The sequence below is a fragment of the Ammospiza nelsoni genome, chromosome 2, assembly GCF_027579445.1.
Source record: "Ammospiza nelsoni isolate bAmmNel1 chromosome 2, bAmmNel1.pri, whole genome shotgun sequence".
Lineage (NCBI taxonomy): Eukaryota > Metazoa > Chordata > Aves > Passeriformes > Passerellidae > Ammospiza > Ammospiza nelsoni.
Window position 1 is genome coordinate 36898881 of NC_080634.1, and position 12639 is coordinate 36911519.

The following is a 12639-nucleotide window of genomic DNA, read 5'->3' on the forward strand; positions in this document are numbered from 1 at the left end:
CATGTGTAGATGTGGTACTTATGGATATGGTTGGACTCAATAATCTTCCCAACCTCAGATTCCGTGATTCTATTCTGTGATAATCCTTCAATCTGTTACAGGCTGTGTTCTGCCTTGACCAAAAAAGAAGTCTTAATGTCTTCTGGTGGTGCTGACTCTTACTTTTGTGAGAGTGCCATGGGTTTTCTCTAAAGATATTCTTTGTTGCATTAAGAGGAAGAACATTAGTCCATTTCCGATTGTTTAGAGGGAAGAATGAAAAATCAGGTCCTTACAAAACCTTGATGTCTTCCATCTACTTAAAGAATAGTGAGGTCTGAGTGCCTACAATTTATATCTTCTGGACTGAATAGCAGACATTTAGATTCCTGTCTTTTCTCCTATTCGGTCATTAAAGAGTATGTCTTGGCATCATGTAGCTGTGTAAGATAATTAGTTGTGCTGGGGATGGGAAATGGTTGCTTGTACAGTGAGCCAAATCAATATCTGTTGTTGCCTTGTGCTAATAAAAACAAAACTAGCTACCTCAGATTCTCAGCTGCAGCTCTCCTCCTGTACCCACAGCTGTGGAATGTTAACAAATAAACCTTTAAGTGATTGTTTTATATCTTAAGTATTTCATTTTTAACTTGTTCCATCTCCTGCCCATTTCACTGGAAACAGTTCTGCAAACCCTGAATGCTAATCTTTCCATCTGTCTTCCCATTCTTACCAGGAAGGCTGGTATTTATTATGACATTATTTATGACTGAACTGTATTTGTATTTTAAATGGCCCTGTCATCACATTTTATGACTACTGTGTGTATATACTCAGATAGAGGTTGGAGAGAACCAGAATCCACAGCTAACATCCATCTTCACCACAGGTGTGTGAGGGGGAGGTTGGCACCCCATGTGTGTGCTGTGAGAAGTTATCCCTTAACAAGGGAAAATTAATGCTCTGTCTAAAGCAAAGCCAGGCTTCTTCCCAAGTGCTGCTTAAGTAAAGCAGCACTGTTAAAATTGAAAAAGGAGGCAAACTGTCAGAAGTACTGGTGATACTCAGGGCATACAAACAGTTGGCAAGGTGTTTGAAACAACCATCTGTTTTGGTACCCAGCATCAAGTGCCGTTGCTTGCGATGTTGGGGAGCCATGTCATAAAAGTAATATGATTCAACAGCCTGCCTGCTCTGTGCTTACACCCATGTGCCCACTTGTGGTAAGACCATTTCTTCTCATAGAGGCAGAAGAATGACATTTAATGTATGGTTTGGATGTGTTTTGGTTTACCAAAAACCACCAGCTCATTTGCAGCAAGAAGCTCCTTGTAAAATCTGCTCTTAACTGATTATCTCCTGTCTGTGATAATATTGCTGCTCAATGGCATGCATCTCTCTGTCCTTGTAATGTAGCACTTCAGTGAGCAAGCTAAAGTATGTATTACTCCTGTGAGGAGACAGCAGCTGGGAGTTCCAATTCTTCTAAAGCAGCTCAGCTTGTAGCACTTCTGTAAAATGCAGCCTTCGTTATGGTTACAGTAAAATATTCATAATCATAAACTCCCTTGGTACCAGTACAGCCCTAATAAACCTGCTATTGGCAATGTATGGCAGACTGCTGCCTGATGGAGCTGTAAGGAAATGGCTTGCAGTCTGGCCATTGCTGTATTTGAGGGTTTGGATAGATCTGCAAATGCATGCTAACAGTTAAACTGTATTTCTGATTAGAATCAGGATTAGATATTTGGCAAGATTTATTCTTCCCGATCTAACATTTTCAGTGGGTGGAGAAAATTACCTCCCTATTGCTTTGTCATTATTTCTTAAATGAACAATGTATTCTATTTTTTTTCCTTTAAGTGGGATGAATTGGGGCTTTTTATTAATCCCTAATTTTCCTGAATAAATAGTTCAGTAAAGCTGCTAATGTTGATGATAAAAGTCATAAAAAGGAAGTTTTATTGTTTAATGAGTATTTCCTTCGATTTTCTCAGCTTCTGAATATACATAAGACTATATAAGTAGTTGTTTGGGAGAATGTACCCTTTTTTGGTGTAGTGCAATGATTTCAAATTATGCTCATTCTGTTCCTAAAAGCATGGGAGCAGAGTGGGAGAAGTGTTCTAATGTTTATCCATATACTATGTAAGTTTTTTTTTTTCCTGTTCCTTTAACATTTATAGTGTTGGTTAAGCTGTGTAATGATGTTGCTTCTCCTTTTCTGCACTTTTTTTCCCCTACCATTGTTTCCTTGCAATGGTATTGCAGCTAGAAACAAGGTCTCTGACTTCTTCCTAAATATTTCAGGCCGTGTTTGTTCCTTCTCTTGTCTACCCTTCTCTCTGGTTTTGGACATCATCATCCCCCAAATAGGGAGAATGGTGAGGGTCTGCTATATGGCATAATGAAGGTTTTCTCACCTTGGAGAGTCCATCTTACTATCAGCCTAGATATCTGAGAGCTAAAGTGGTGTTATGGAAAGACAGCTCCTCTATAGTAACCATATCCTAAATGAGACATGAATTTACTCTAACTTGTGGTCTTAAAACTTTCTGGCTGCCAGGATCAATTAAATATTTGAATTGGAAGTAGTTAGGAACTATTCCCTTCCCAGAAATACCACCAGTTACCAAATATTTTGTTAGAAGGTTTTAGATGTCAAGTAAGAATCAATCCTACACCTTGGAGTTACCTTGAAAAAAACCCTCACTATCTAAGAATTTCAATTTAGTTAACCAACTTACCATTTTAAAAAGTGTTGAGGAATTCTTTGAACTCCCTGTAATCTTAACAGAACTGAGGAGTATGTGCCTTCAGGCTCAAAGCTTGAGCAGTGCCATCCAGGTACAGTACCTTGGATGTTCTATCTAAGTTATAAGTGGGAGTGGAATATTTTCCCTTTTGATTTCATGTGCTCTGGAGAAAATAGTTTCAGCCATTCTCTGAAAATCCTGGGGCAGAAAAGGTGTTTCCTTGGCCCCAAGAGCCCTATACTAAATTGCTCTGCCTTTATTTCCTTTGCCATGAATCGATTAATTTTGGGTTGCTCTTTACTGTGGAATAGCAGAGTAGAAATTATTCCTGCATGTGTGCATTCCAGTGCTGCAGGCAGGACAGCAGTGGTTCTCCTGATGTTGGTGTCTCCACCCTTGTAAGTGGGAGGGCACTAGGCAGGACTTGTCTTCTAAGTGCTATCAAATACAGCACATAACTGTAAACCTTGTAATTTACAGCCTTGGTACTGCATCTGACTGGGAGGAACATCTGGTTTGTCCTATGTCTAGAGAGAGTAGAGTGTGCTTCTGCTTATTGTTGAGCCATTATAACTGAGGAGAGATGCAGGGGTTAAAGCTGAAGTGTGTGACAAAAGGAAAATAGTGCATTGCTGTTTTGCTGCAAAAATAGGTGTTCAAAGGCACTTTCCAACTCCTGATGCAGAATAGCGTGCAATTCAAGGAAGAGGAAAAAGCATGCTTAGGTAGGGCAGAAGTTTGGAATTTGGAAAAAAATCTATCAGGTTTCTGTTTTGTGAAGGCATTATCAAAGAAAAACAGAAGCCCTTGACTGAGTCTTAAATCCTTCAGCAGAGCATGTGTGACATCAGCAAGTGAACTGAGCAGCTCTGATGCCTGTCTGCTGTGAACTGAAACTAGGTAGCAAAAATATCTCTGAATAGACCCCAGATCACAAGAACAAAGTAAAATCAATTTTCCTTTCATATCTTAATTTCCCTGAAACACATGAAACACCTGTTCTTTCACCTTAACAGTTAATACACATTTCTATTTTTGGCACTTTTGTACCTCTTTGCTTTCCTGCAGTGCTGTGTATCTCATTTTCGAGCTGCTGCTGCCTCTGTTGCATGCTGGCAAATCGAAGAGAACCAAGGAGTTAAATTTCAGAACAGGAGAAGAGGAGGTGAGCTGTCTGCTACAGTAGTTTACTGCAGCTTCCTTTCATACTGACACATATGTAGTTTGTGGTGACAGTGCTAAAGAACTGCAGACAGGCACTTAGCAGACTGGATGTGAGCTGGATACAAAGATGCCTCACCCTGGACTTCCTGCTGGCAGTATGTAAATACACCTGCAGACTGGCCACACTGGGTGGTTTGTTTTTTTTTTTTTCAGAAGGCAGCATGAGAGGACTTGAAAAAGCAACAGCATAGTTAAGACCTCAATCAGCATTAGATCTGTATCTCAGTTGTGGGGGAAGTTGTTTTGGTTTTTTTTTTTTTCTGTGTCTGTGCTGCATATTCAGACTGAAATCTTCATCACTACAATGTTTGCTTCTATCTGGTATGCCAAGAAGCTGGGACGCAGGTTTGTGCATAACGCCAGGAAAGCAAAAGCAGAGAAGGTACGTTCCTAGTGGGAATATAAAGCCTTATGTCTCATGCAAGCTGCCTGCTGGCATCCTGTTGTGTGTCTGCTTAGCTTTTTAAAATACCATGAAAAACGACCTATTGCTATTCCTGATTTCATGCGAGAATCCTTCAATATTTTCCATATTATTAAATACCAGGGAGAAGAACCTTTCAGAAGTCTTTATGTCCTCTTTTGATTGTTTTTCTCCCCAAGATAAACAGCTGTACTTCTGGTATGTCTGTGTTAAGGGAGCACTCCAGTGAACTTGTTGCTGTGCTGCATTATTTTTCCTCGTACCATATTAGGCTCTTAAACAGCCGCTGATTGTTTGCTGCTTGTATATTTTTTTCCTGGTATGGTACTAATGAGGATGGAATAATATGTTAAGCATTTATAATGTTTGAGAATTTTGTTTCATGGTACTTGTTGAAACTGTGCTGCAGCGTGGATGCCTTTTATTTAAAAAAGGTATAGGTATGTAAAAATGGTCAGTACTGTATTTGTCTCTCATAAAATTGAACTGTATTTAACTGGCTATTTTCTAGAAGCCCTTGTACGTAAGAGTCTTCTGCCCTCTTTCTCCCTGGGAAAACTTAAACAGTTTTAGAATTTGCAGTAATGATAATTAGGGGATATCAAGGCAATTGTATTTTGTTTATTTTGTTTTAAGCATAGAAAGCATTTAGTTAGTGGACCTGAAATACAATTTTTCTACATTACCGGACAAACCATTTTCAAAATGGGACCAGTTCTTCTTTCATAAACTCAGATTTAGATTGGGGTGAAAAAACTTCAATGTAATGTTATAAAGTTACTCATTAGTCTAATAATGATGGCTTCCTCTTTTCCTTGTTGTCTTTGACATAGTCAAATACTTTCTAAACGGGCTGCTTTATTATGTCTTTAATATGTCTTATGCTATGTAACACAGCCACCAATCCACTAAGCAACTATCATTGCCTGAATTCCTTTGTAATTGGGAAAGTCTTTCACTTAGAGAAAATTATTAGCAAAAATATATTATATTTGTGATAGAGGGGAGGATGGGGACAGGTTTGCTTTTTCTGCAAAATATTCCCAATTGTTAAAAAGGTACTGTGTGGATATTTTGAAATTTAAATATGCAAGTCATTGGGAAGTTACTTAAATGGTAGTGATTTATATATTTCACATCATATACATGAGGGGGAAATAGAAATGCAGAGAGCTATACATGGGACTGTCAAACTTTCTCTGTCATCAATCACATTTCTATAAAGAGAGCATCATATGAACTCTCCTGCTGTTTGCATATTGCTATGGGAGGAAAAAAAGTTGCAGCCTGGATCTTCCTTAGTCTTGAGGGGCTCCCTCCAGAGGAATATTTGCTCTCAGGCTTCCTCCAAGATGACAGAGGCAGGATGAGTGGACACATTCCACTCCTGACACAGTGGGGCTCACTCAGCATCTTTAAAAACAGATTTGGTGTGCACTGCTTAAACAATGTATGGTCATAGATTATTTCAATAACCTTGAAAAATTTCATAAAGCAATGCCAGAGTACTCACTGAGAAAATATTTTCTTCTCTGCAGTCTTGCAGCACCGACTAAAAGAATGCTTTTAAAAATTGTCTCTTTTCCTCTTTATTTTAAGTACCTTAAATATTTCTGCGTAGATTTATTATATTGCTACTTGTTCATCCCTGTAGGACTTTCAAAATAACTGACAACTTAGGTCCATGCTATTTAAGCTTTCATGCTATGCTTAACAGTTTTTAGGGAAAAGCCTTTAAGCCTTTTCGTATTACTTGGGCATGCTATTAGCATATTTGCATGGGAATTCTTTTTTTGCAAGAAGACAGTAAATATGCAATAAACACCTTGCAAAATGTTTACTTATTGCCTTACACAAAAAATAAAATTTCTTTCTTGGATGTTTATTCTGCAGTCAGGGCTCATTTATAATTTTTTTTTCCCCTGCAAATTAAACTCTAGCAAATGCAGAAAATCCCATTCCTAGCAGGATGCTATTTCAATAAGTGCCATTAATGATTGGAAGCTGATCAACACTGACATCTTCAGTGCAATATCTCGGTTCCAGGAGAACACAGACAGCATATATATCTATCACAAAGTAAACTCAAAATGCCATTTAAGTTCATGTCTTTTATGTCTTTTTTTGGTTTTGACCTTTTTTTTATATAATGATTGAATAATCAAATTATTAAGCAGTTTCACCTTTTTTTTCCTCCCCTAGAAGAATAATTAGCTGTTTTTCTCCATGGGCATGGTCTGAATGATACATTGTTTTCTTAATGTGCTTTTGGAGGTAGTAACATACAGCAGTATTTTCTAATACCACATGTGTGCAAAAAAATTTACTTGCAGTAAAGATCTGGATAGTAGAAATCAGAAGACTGGAGCTCCAAAACAGATTTTTCTGTTATGTTTTGCTGCTTTGCATGAGTACAAATCAAGAGTTTTTAAGGGCTATTTCTAAGAAACAGAAATTTTGTATGAGCCTATTTGTTTTCACAAGATGAGGAAGAAAATGAGGGATGGGTACAACATCCCAAATATGGGATTGTGCACACACATATACACAATCTGGCAGTATAGCTCCATAAAATGTCAAAACTTTGGGCCTGAATTGTGCAGAGAGAGGACATGAACTTTGATCTGCCTTGGATCCCACCAGGATCTCCTCCCAGGTGCCTGTTTAAGGGGGCAGAGTTTCCAAGGTGTGAAGAGTGCTGTTCTCCTGGGAGTGCACAGAAGGGCAAGGGGAAGGAAGGTGTCCCTGCCCAGGTCAGGAAGGTTGGAACTGGGTGGTCTTTAAGGTGCCCTAAAACCCAAGCCATTCCTTGGTTCTGTGGTGACTAGGGCAGTCCTTGGTGGGGAGAGATAAGGTGGCATTGATGTGACAGCTTGGTGCTCCTGTGTGAGGGTGTTTGGTTATGGCCATGTGGGGAAGCTTGGCCCACAGTGGCTCCAGAGCTCTGTATGTTGTCCAGAGCTGGAGCTCCTGTCCCCATCCCTCCCATGTCACCATGCCTTTCCACTCGTGTCCCCACACCTGAATATGGCAACCCCTGCTCCAGGGGTGCTGGCATGCACGTTGTTTCTGAGTGGGATCTGCATGTTGTTGGTACTTTGCAACCTGCAGCACTGCAGCCAAGGACTAGGGCTTGGAAGAGCTGGAGAACTGATCTTGACCCTTGGGGGAAAGGGGAAAGGATATCAGCAAGCAGCAGAGTTGGGAGACCAAAGGAAAGAGGTGGGTTTACTTTAGAACTCTGGGGTAGTTCCTGGGCTTGCTTTCTTATCTCCCTCACCAGTACCTGCTGTTGAGTGCAGCACCACTGCTCCTGCCCTGCCTTTTCAGTTCTTGCTTCCCCTCTGGCCCAGCATTTCCTTGGAGTCTGTGCTTAGATGAGTGGAAAGGCTCTATCTCATTAACACCCGCACTCAACTTAAGAGCTCCAGTGTTCAAGGCCAGGCTGGATGGGGCTCTGAGCACCCTGGACTAGTGGAAGGTGTCCCTGCCCATGGCAGGGCGGTTGGAATGAGATCACCTTTAAGGTCCTCTCCAACTTAAGCCACTCTAGGCTTCAATGACTTCCTGGTAAATATTAGGCTTCTATAAACCAAACATGAACTCTCACTGTTAAAATTTCATCTGGAGAGTGAAGAAGACATCTAGGAATAACAGGATAAATGGCAGCTGTAGGTGTCTTAAAGGGTTATTCTGAGTTGACTGGTGTGCATCTGTATTTCTATTTCAGTCATACTTTTATGATATATTTTACAAACTTATTTTAATTCTGAACTGAACCAAAATATTTTGAAAAATCTTAAAATTTGGAAAGCTGAACTCTTTGTATTCCTCTTTTTTTTTTTTTTTGGTTTTTTATTTTTTTGTGCCAGTCCTGGCTAAAAATTCTTGTAGCTAAAGTGGGATGCCTGTTATTTGCTCTTATGTTCTCATTTTGCCATTTTTTGCCAAATATTAAGCATATTTCTTTACTTTTTTTATTATTAGACTAAATCATAAACTCTTTCCAGTATAGACAGCACTTTTTATCTACAAATTCTATCTCAATCTGGTTTTCTTGGCTTGTTCACTGGTGTTACTCTTCCCTTCAAGTAGTGAGACATTTAGTGTACAGGGCTGCCACTAATGTTGCCTGAAAACATTTGATGTTCTTTCAAGTCATCTCTGGTCTTACCTTTTTTATTGCTTTGAGTTTGTCACATGAAAGGATTATTGTTATGAGAGTAAACAGGATCACTTCAACCTTGGAACTAAAATAACTTTAGGCAAAGATTGATGTCTTGAATTTTTCCCATTAAACCACAATCAAGGAGAAATCAAGAGATGTTAACTGCATGTAGTTATGCTATAGAGATAAGTATTCTAAATGGTTGGAAGAGGTACAGAAAAGTAACTGAACAATTAATCATGTTGATCTGAGAGAATGAACTAAAGTTCTGATAATGCTTCACTGTATTGGTAGAATTTGAGTTTCAAGGGTCAGTATCAAAAGTGGGAAAAGACTTGCCAAAGTTACCACATAATTTAATTTTAAAAGTGGAAGTTCAGGACTGGTTTTCATGCTTGTTCAGAAGTGGAACATATTGTAACCATGATACCTAAATTTTGAACACTGTAGAATTAGTTATGTGGGTGAAGTTTTAAATCTAAAGATAACAGTCAATTTAAAATGAGGTTTCTCCTTGTAGATTATTTTAGGGAGCAAAGCAACAGGCCCCATGTGAAATGTTTAAATCAGTTGATCTTCACTATTCTGTACTGTTAAATTCTTCTAGTTTCTAGAAATCAAATTACTCCTCAAGTGTTTTCTAAGAACTATGTCTTGTATTTGAAAATATTTAAGTTTTACACCATAGGGTTTAGTTAATTGTTCCAGTTTAACTCATTTATTAGTTTAATGATTCAAGATAGAAGCAACTTAACTTAAAAAAAAGATAGGGGTATATGTAATGATAAAATAGAATGAAGTTTTTGGACTATCAATTATAAATAAAAATAAAGATGACCCAGAAATCCCATTCACAACTAAGCAGTATAATTTTAAATGAGTACTTTTGAAAGTATTGTAGTGCCGACTAGATAAGTAGAACATAGACCAACAAACAGTTTTTCTTTCCATGTTCCTAACTGTAGAGTTGTTTTGGGTAAATCAAGAGCCCTTGACTGTCAGCCTACAATTAAATATTTGCAAAAGACCCAAAAAATATGCTTTAAGAAGTTAAAACTGGGATGTGTAACAACAACAAGTAAAACGTCTATAAATGCATATTTTATAATTTTTTCAAAAGTATTCTGGCAATAACAACAATCAAGTCTTCATATCAAGATGACACTTGAATTTAGATAGCTCTCATATCTGTATTTTAGCACAGCTAATTGCAGGGTGGGCAGTTTCAGGATATGTGTTCTTGTTTCGTTTTTGCTTTGTTGACAAGTAGCTACCCATAATTTAATTTGAAAGAGATAAGAAATTAACTTGAAGCAGTAATTATTCACAACAAAGAATAGAAACTGTGTTATTAAGAAATCATAAAACATATTTGGAGATAAACATATTTTTTCTGACATTATTTTTATATATATATATAATTCCAAAGAGGAGAAACTCTCTTTTTCCTTCACTGCATTCCTTAGATTTCTTAAGGAGTCCTCTCTTTCAAACCAGAGCTTACCAAATCATTTACAGTCCACTGGGGTTGTGATGAAGTGATAAAACTTGCAGCTCTCATTATTGCCTTGGCTAAAGGTGAAATGACTGCATCTCTAAGGGACATCTCATGTAGCTGCCACATGCTGTAAGGGCAATGGAGAGTTTTATTTGTGTTTGGGCAGCCAAGGGCCCGCGTGTTCCAAGTTCAATGGGATGACAAAAGTGTGTCACTTATTTGCAGAATTACCTGTTTGAACAGATGCCGGAGTTGTCTCAGCCCCCTGGAGGAATCTTTTCAGATGGACTTTCTCAGTGCTCTATTTTACAGTTTTATGGGGAAATCTTTTCACACATAACTGTGTGAAGAAAAATATGCAAGCGTTCCTGTATCCAGAGCTAGCTGGTTTTTGCTTTAGCACAGCTCAGTTGGAATTCTAAGACATTTTCTGATATTGTGATTTAATCCAGAAAAATATAGCAAGTCAAGTTGGATTTTTTTTCCTTTTTTTCCTTTGCATTTTGTTATAATCCCACAAGATTAATATATAACAGGAGGGATAAGCTGCCTAAGTAGGGATTTATTTTAACTCACTGCCACCTCACAATCACTATAGTAGTAAAAATAAATAAATTCAACTAACCTTGAAAAAATGCAACAATGATGTTTCAAAATAAAATACTGATCTAAAGTAAACTACTGAAGTTAATCCCTTGAAATACTTAATTTCAAAGTAGTCTTTTCTTTGCTTTAAGTGTGTTTTATTTTTTTCTTCTGTGAGGGGTTTTGTTCTTGCACCTCTCCAGGCCCAGCACCTATCTGTAGCAATTAATGAGCAATAAGCAGCAGTCCTGGTTAAGTTAGTTGGTGTTTTTTCAATTTTTTTTTTTTTTTTAATTAAAGACATACCTGTTAACCAGCTATGGATTAGATCTTTGTGAAGAATATCTTCTCTCCTTCTCTTCAGTCTAATCTAAGAGAGCTCTAGCCTTAGCTGGCTGCCATACATGGTGATGCCTCTCCCTTTCCCCCATGAATTATTCTGGCATGCACTGTTCTGTGCCTGTCAGGTACCACCCACAGATGTCTGTAGCATGGCACTGAAAACAGTTCTTTCCCCTTTGCCATTTTAGCCAGTGCTGTGATCATCTTAGAAACAAGTAAAGTTATTTTTCCAGTCATTTTTCATCTTTTTTTTCCTCAAGACAAAACTGAGATGGACAGGAACGTTCAGGAAACGACAGCCACACTGATGACTGCATTAATTGCTGCTCTGGCTGCTTAGCTGGGACTCAAATAGAATCAGATTTAATGAATAAGTGGGATTATTATCATTGGTTACAAGCTAACCTGTTTTTCCAAGAAAAGTTTTTCTCATTTTCCATCTTCTGCTTTCCTTCAATAAATAATTTATAATTTCCCCTCCTTTTCTTTGTATAACTACTGCATTTATATTTTGGTCTACATTGTATATCAAGTTCTGTTCAATCCCAGTGTGTAGCATTTTAAATATATTTAACTCATAAGCAGTCATTATTTTATTGGAATAGTTTTATTTCTTTGCATGCATATACAGTATTCAAGTATATTATGGAAATGGCTTGTGTGATGTGCAAGCATGATTTTTTTTTTTTGGTCATTACTTGCCTCTCTGTCCTGCATACGCAATTCAAAACAGTGCATAATGAATAGTTGTTTGATTTGCGTTCTGAACTGCATTTGGCATCACTTGCTGTGTTTGCAAATAGAGATCAGTTTGAAGCACTGACAAGAAACAATCTGTCCTTTGACATTAGAGTCTCTAAAGGAAACTGAGATGAAAATTTTCATGCTGTTCCTAAGGTAAATTATCAAATTATTCTTTATGTGTTTTTAATATCCTATATGGGCCATTAGAGCCGGTACATATGTAACTTGCTCTCACTGGAAGGCAGCCTGCCAAAGTCATGTGTGTGTAAAAAGCTTTAGTAAAATTTAGAATTCTTGCCATGTCATGCAATTCTCAAGACAGTTTATTTTAAATGAGGCACACTTTTGTCTGCTTAAAAAAAATTCTCTGCCATACACTACTTAAAATATTGGTGCATATCAGGGAAAGCTTGGTTATAGCTCTAATATATGTTAATAGCTTCAGAAGAGCAATTGGAAGGAATCAAGGGACTAGCTAGTATGTGCAGTCTGAGAGCTTTTGTCACAAGGAAGGAGGCCCCAGTACCACGTGAAGCACTCACAACATTTTCTCAAGTGCCAAGCTCTCTTTTTTACAGCAGCTTACGGGTAAACAGCAGAACAAGGTTCTTCATGTTTCCACCACTCCCACCACCCATCCTCTCTCCTTTCCCAGTCTGTTCAGAAATAAAATTGTTCTGACACAGATTGTATGTGCAGGTACACAGCTGGCACCACTCTTAGCTCTTCTGAGACAGCCCACATGACACCAGCACCATGCTGAGTGCCTCATTGTGTTCTGTATTAGCTACTGCCAGGCTGTGCCTTTCATGAAGATCAGCACTGCACTAACTTTGGCATTGTTAAACTGGGATTGGATTTGAAGAACAAACTTTGTGTGAAAATGTTATTTTAATCCTAGACTATGTTTTTTTTTCAA

At 38.0% G+C, this 12639-nt stretch overlaps 1 protein-coding gene across 5 annotated transcripts in view; it reads left to right on the forward strand.

Moving 5' to 3' along the window:
* DLG2 (discs large MAGUK scaffold protein 2) overlaps positions 1–12639 on the forward strand; it is a 985669-nt gene that overhangs the window by 498898 nt on the left and 474132 nt on the right. Inside the window, exon 1 of one of the 5 annotated variants that reach the window (XM_059492062.1) lies at positions 4125–4341. The exons of the other annotated variants lie outside the window; for them this stretch is intronic. Within the exon in view, the coding sequence (XP_059348045.1) occupies positions 4264–4341 (78 nt within the window). The 5' untranslated portion in view covers positions 4125–4263. Of the gene's footprint in view, positions 1–4124; positions 4342–12639 lie in introns of those variants that run through there. 5 annotated transcript variants of the gene reach the window in all.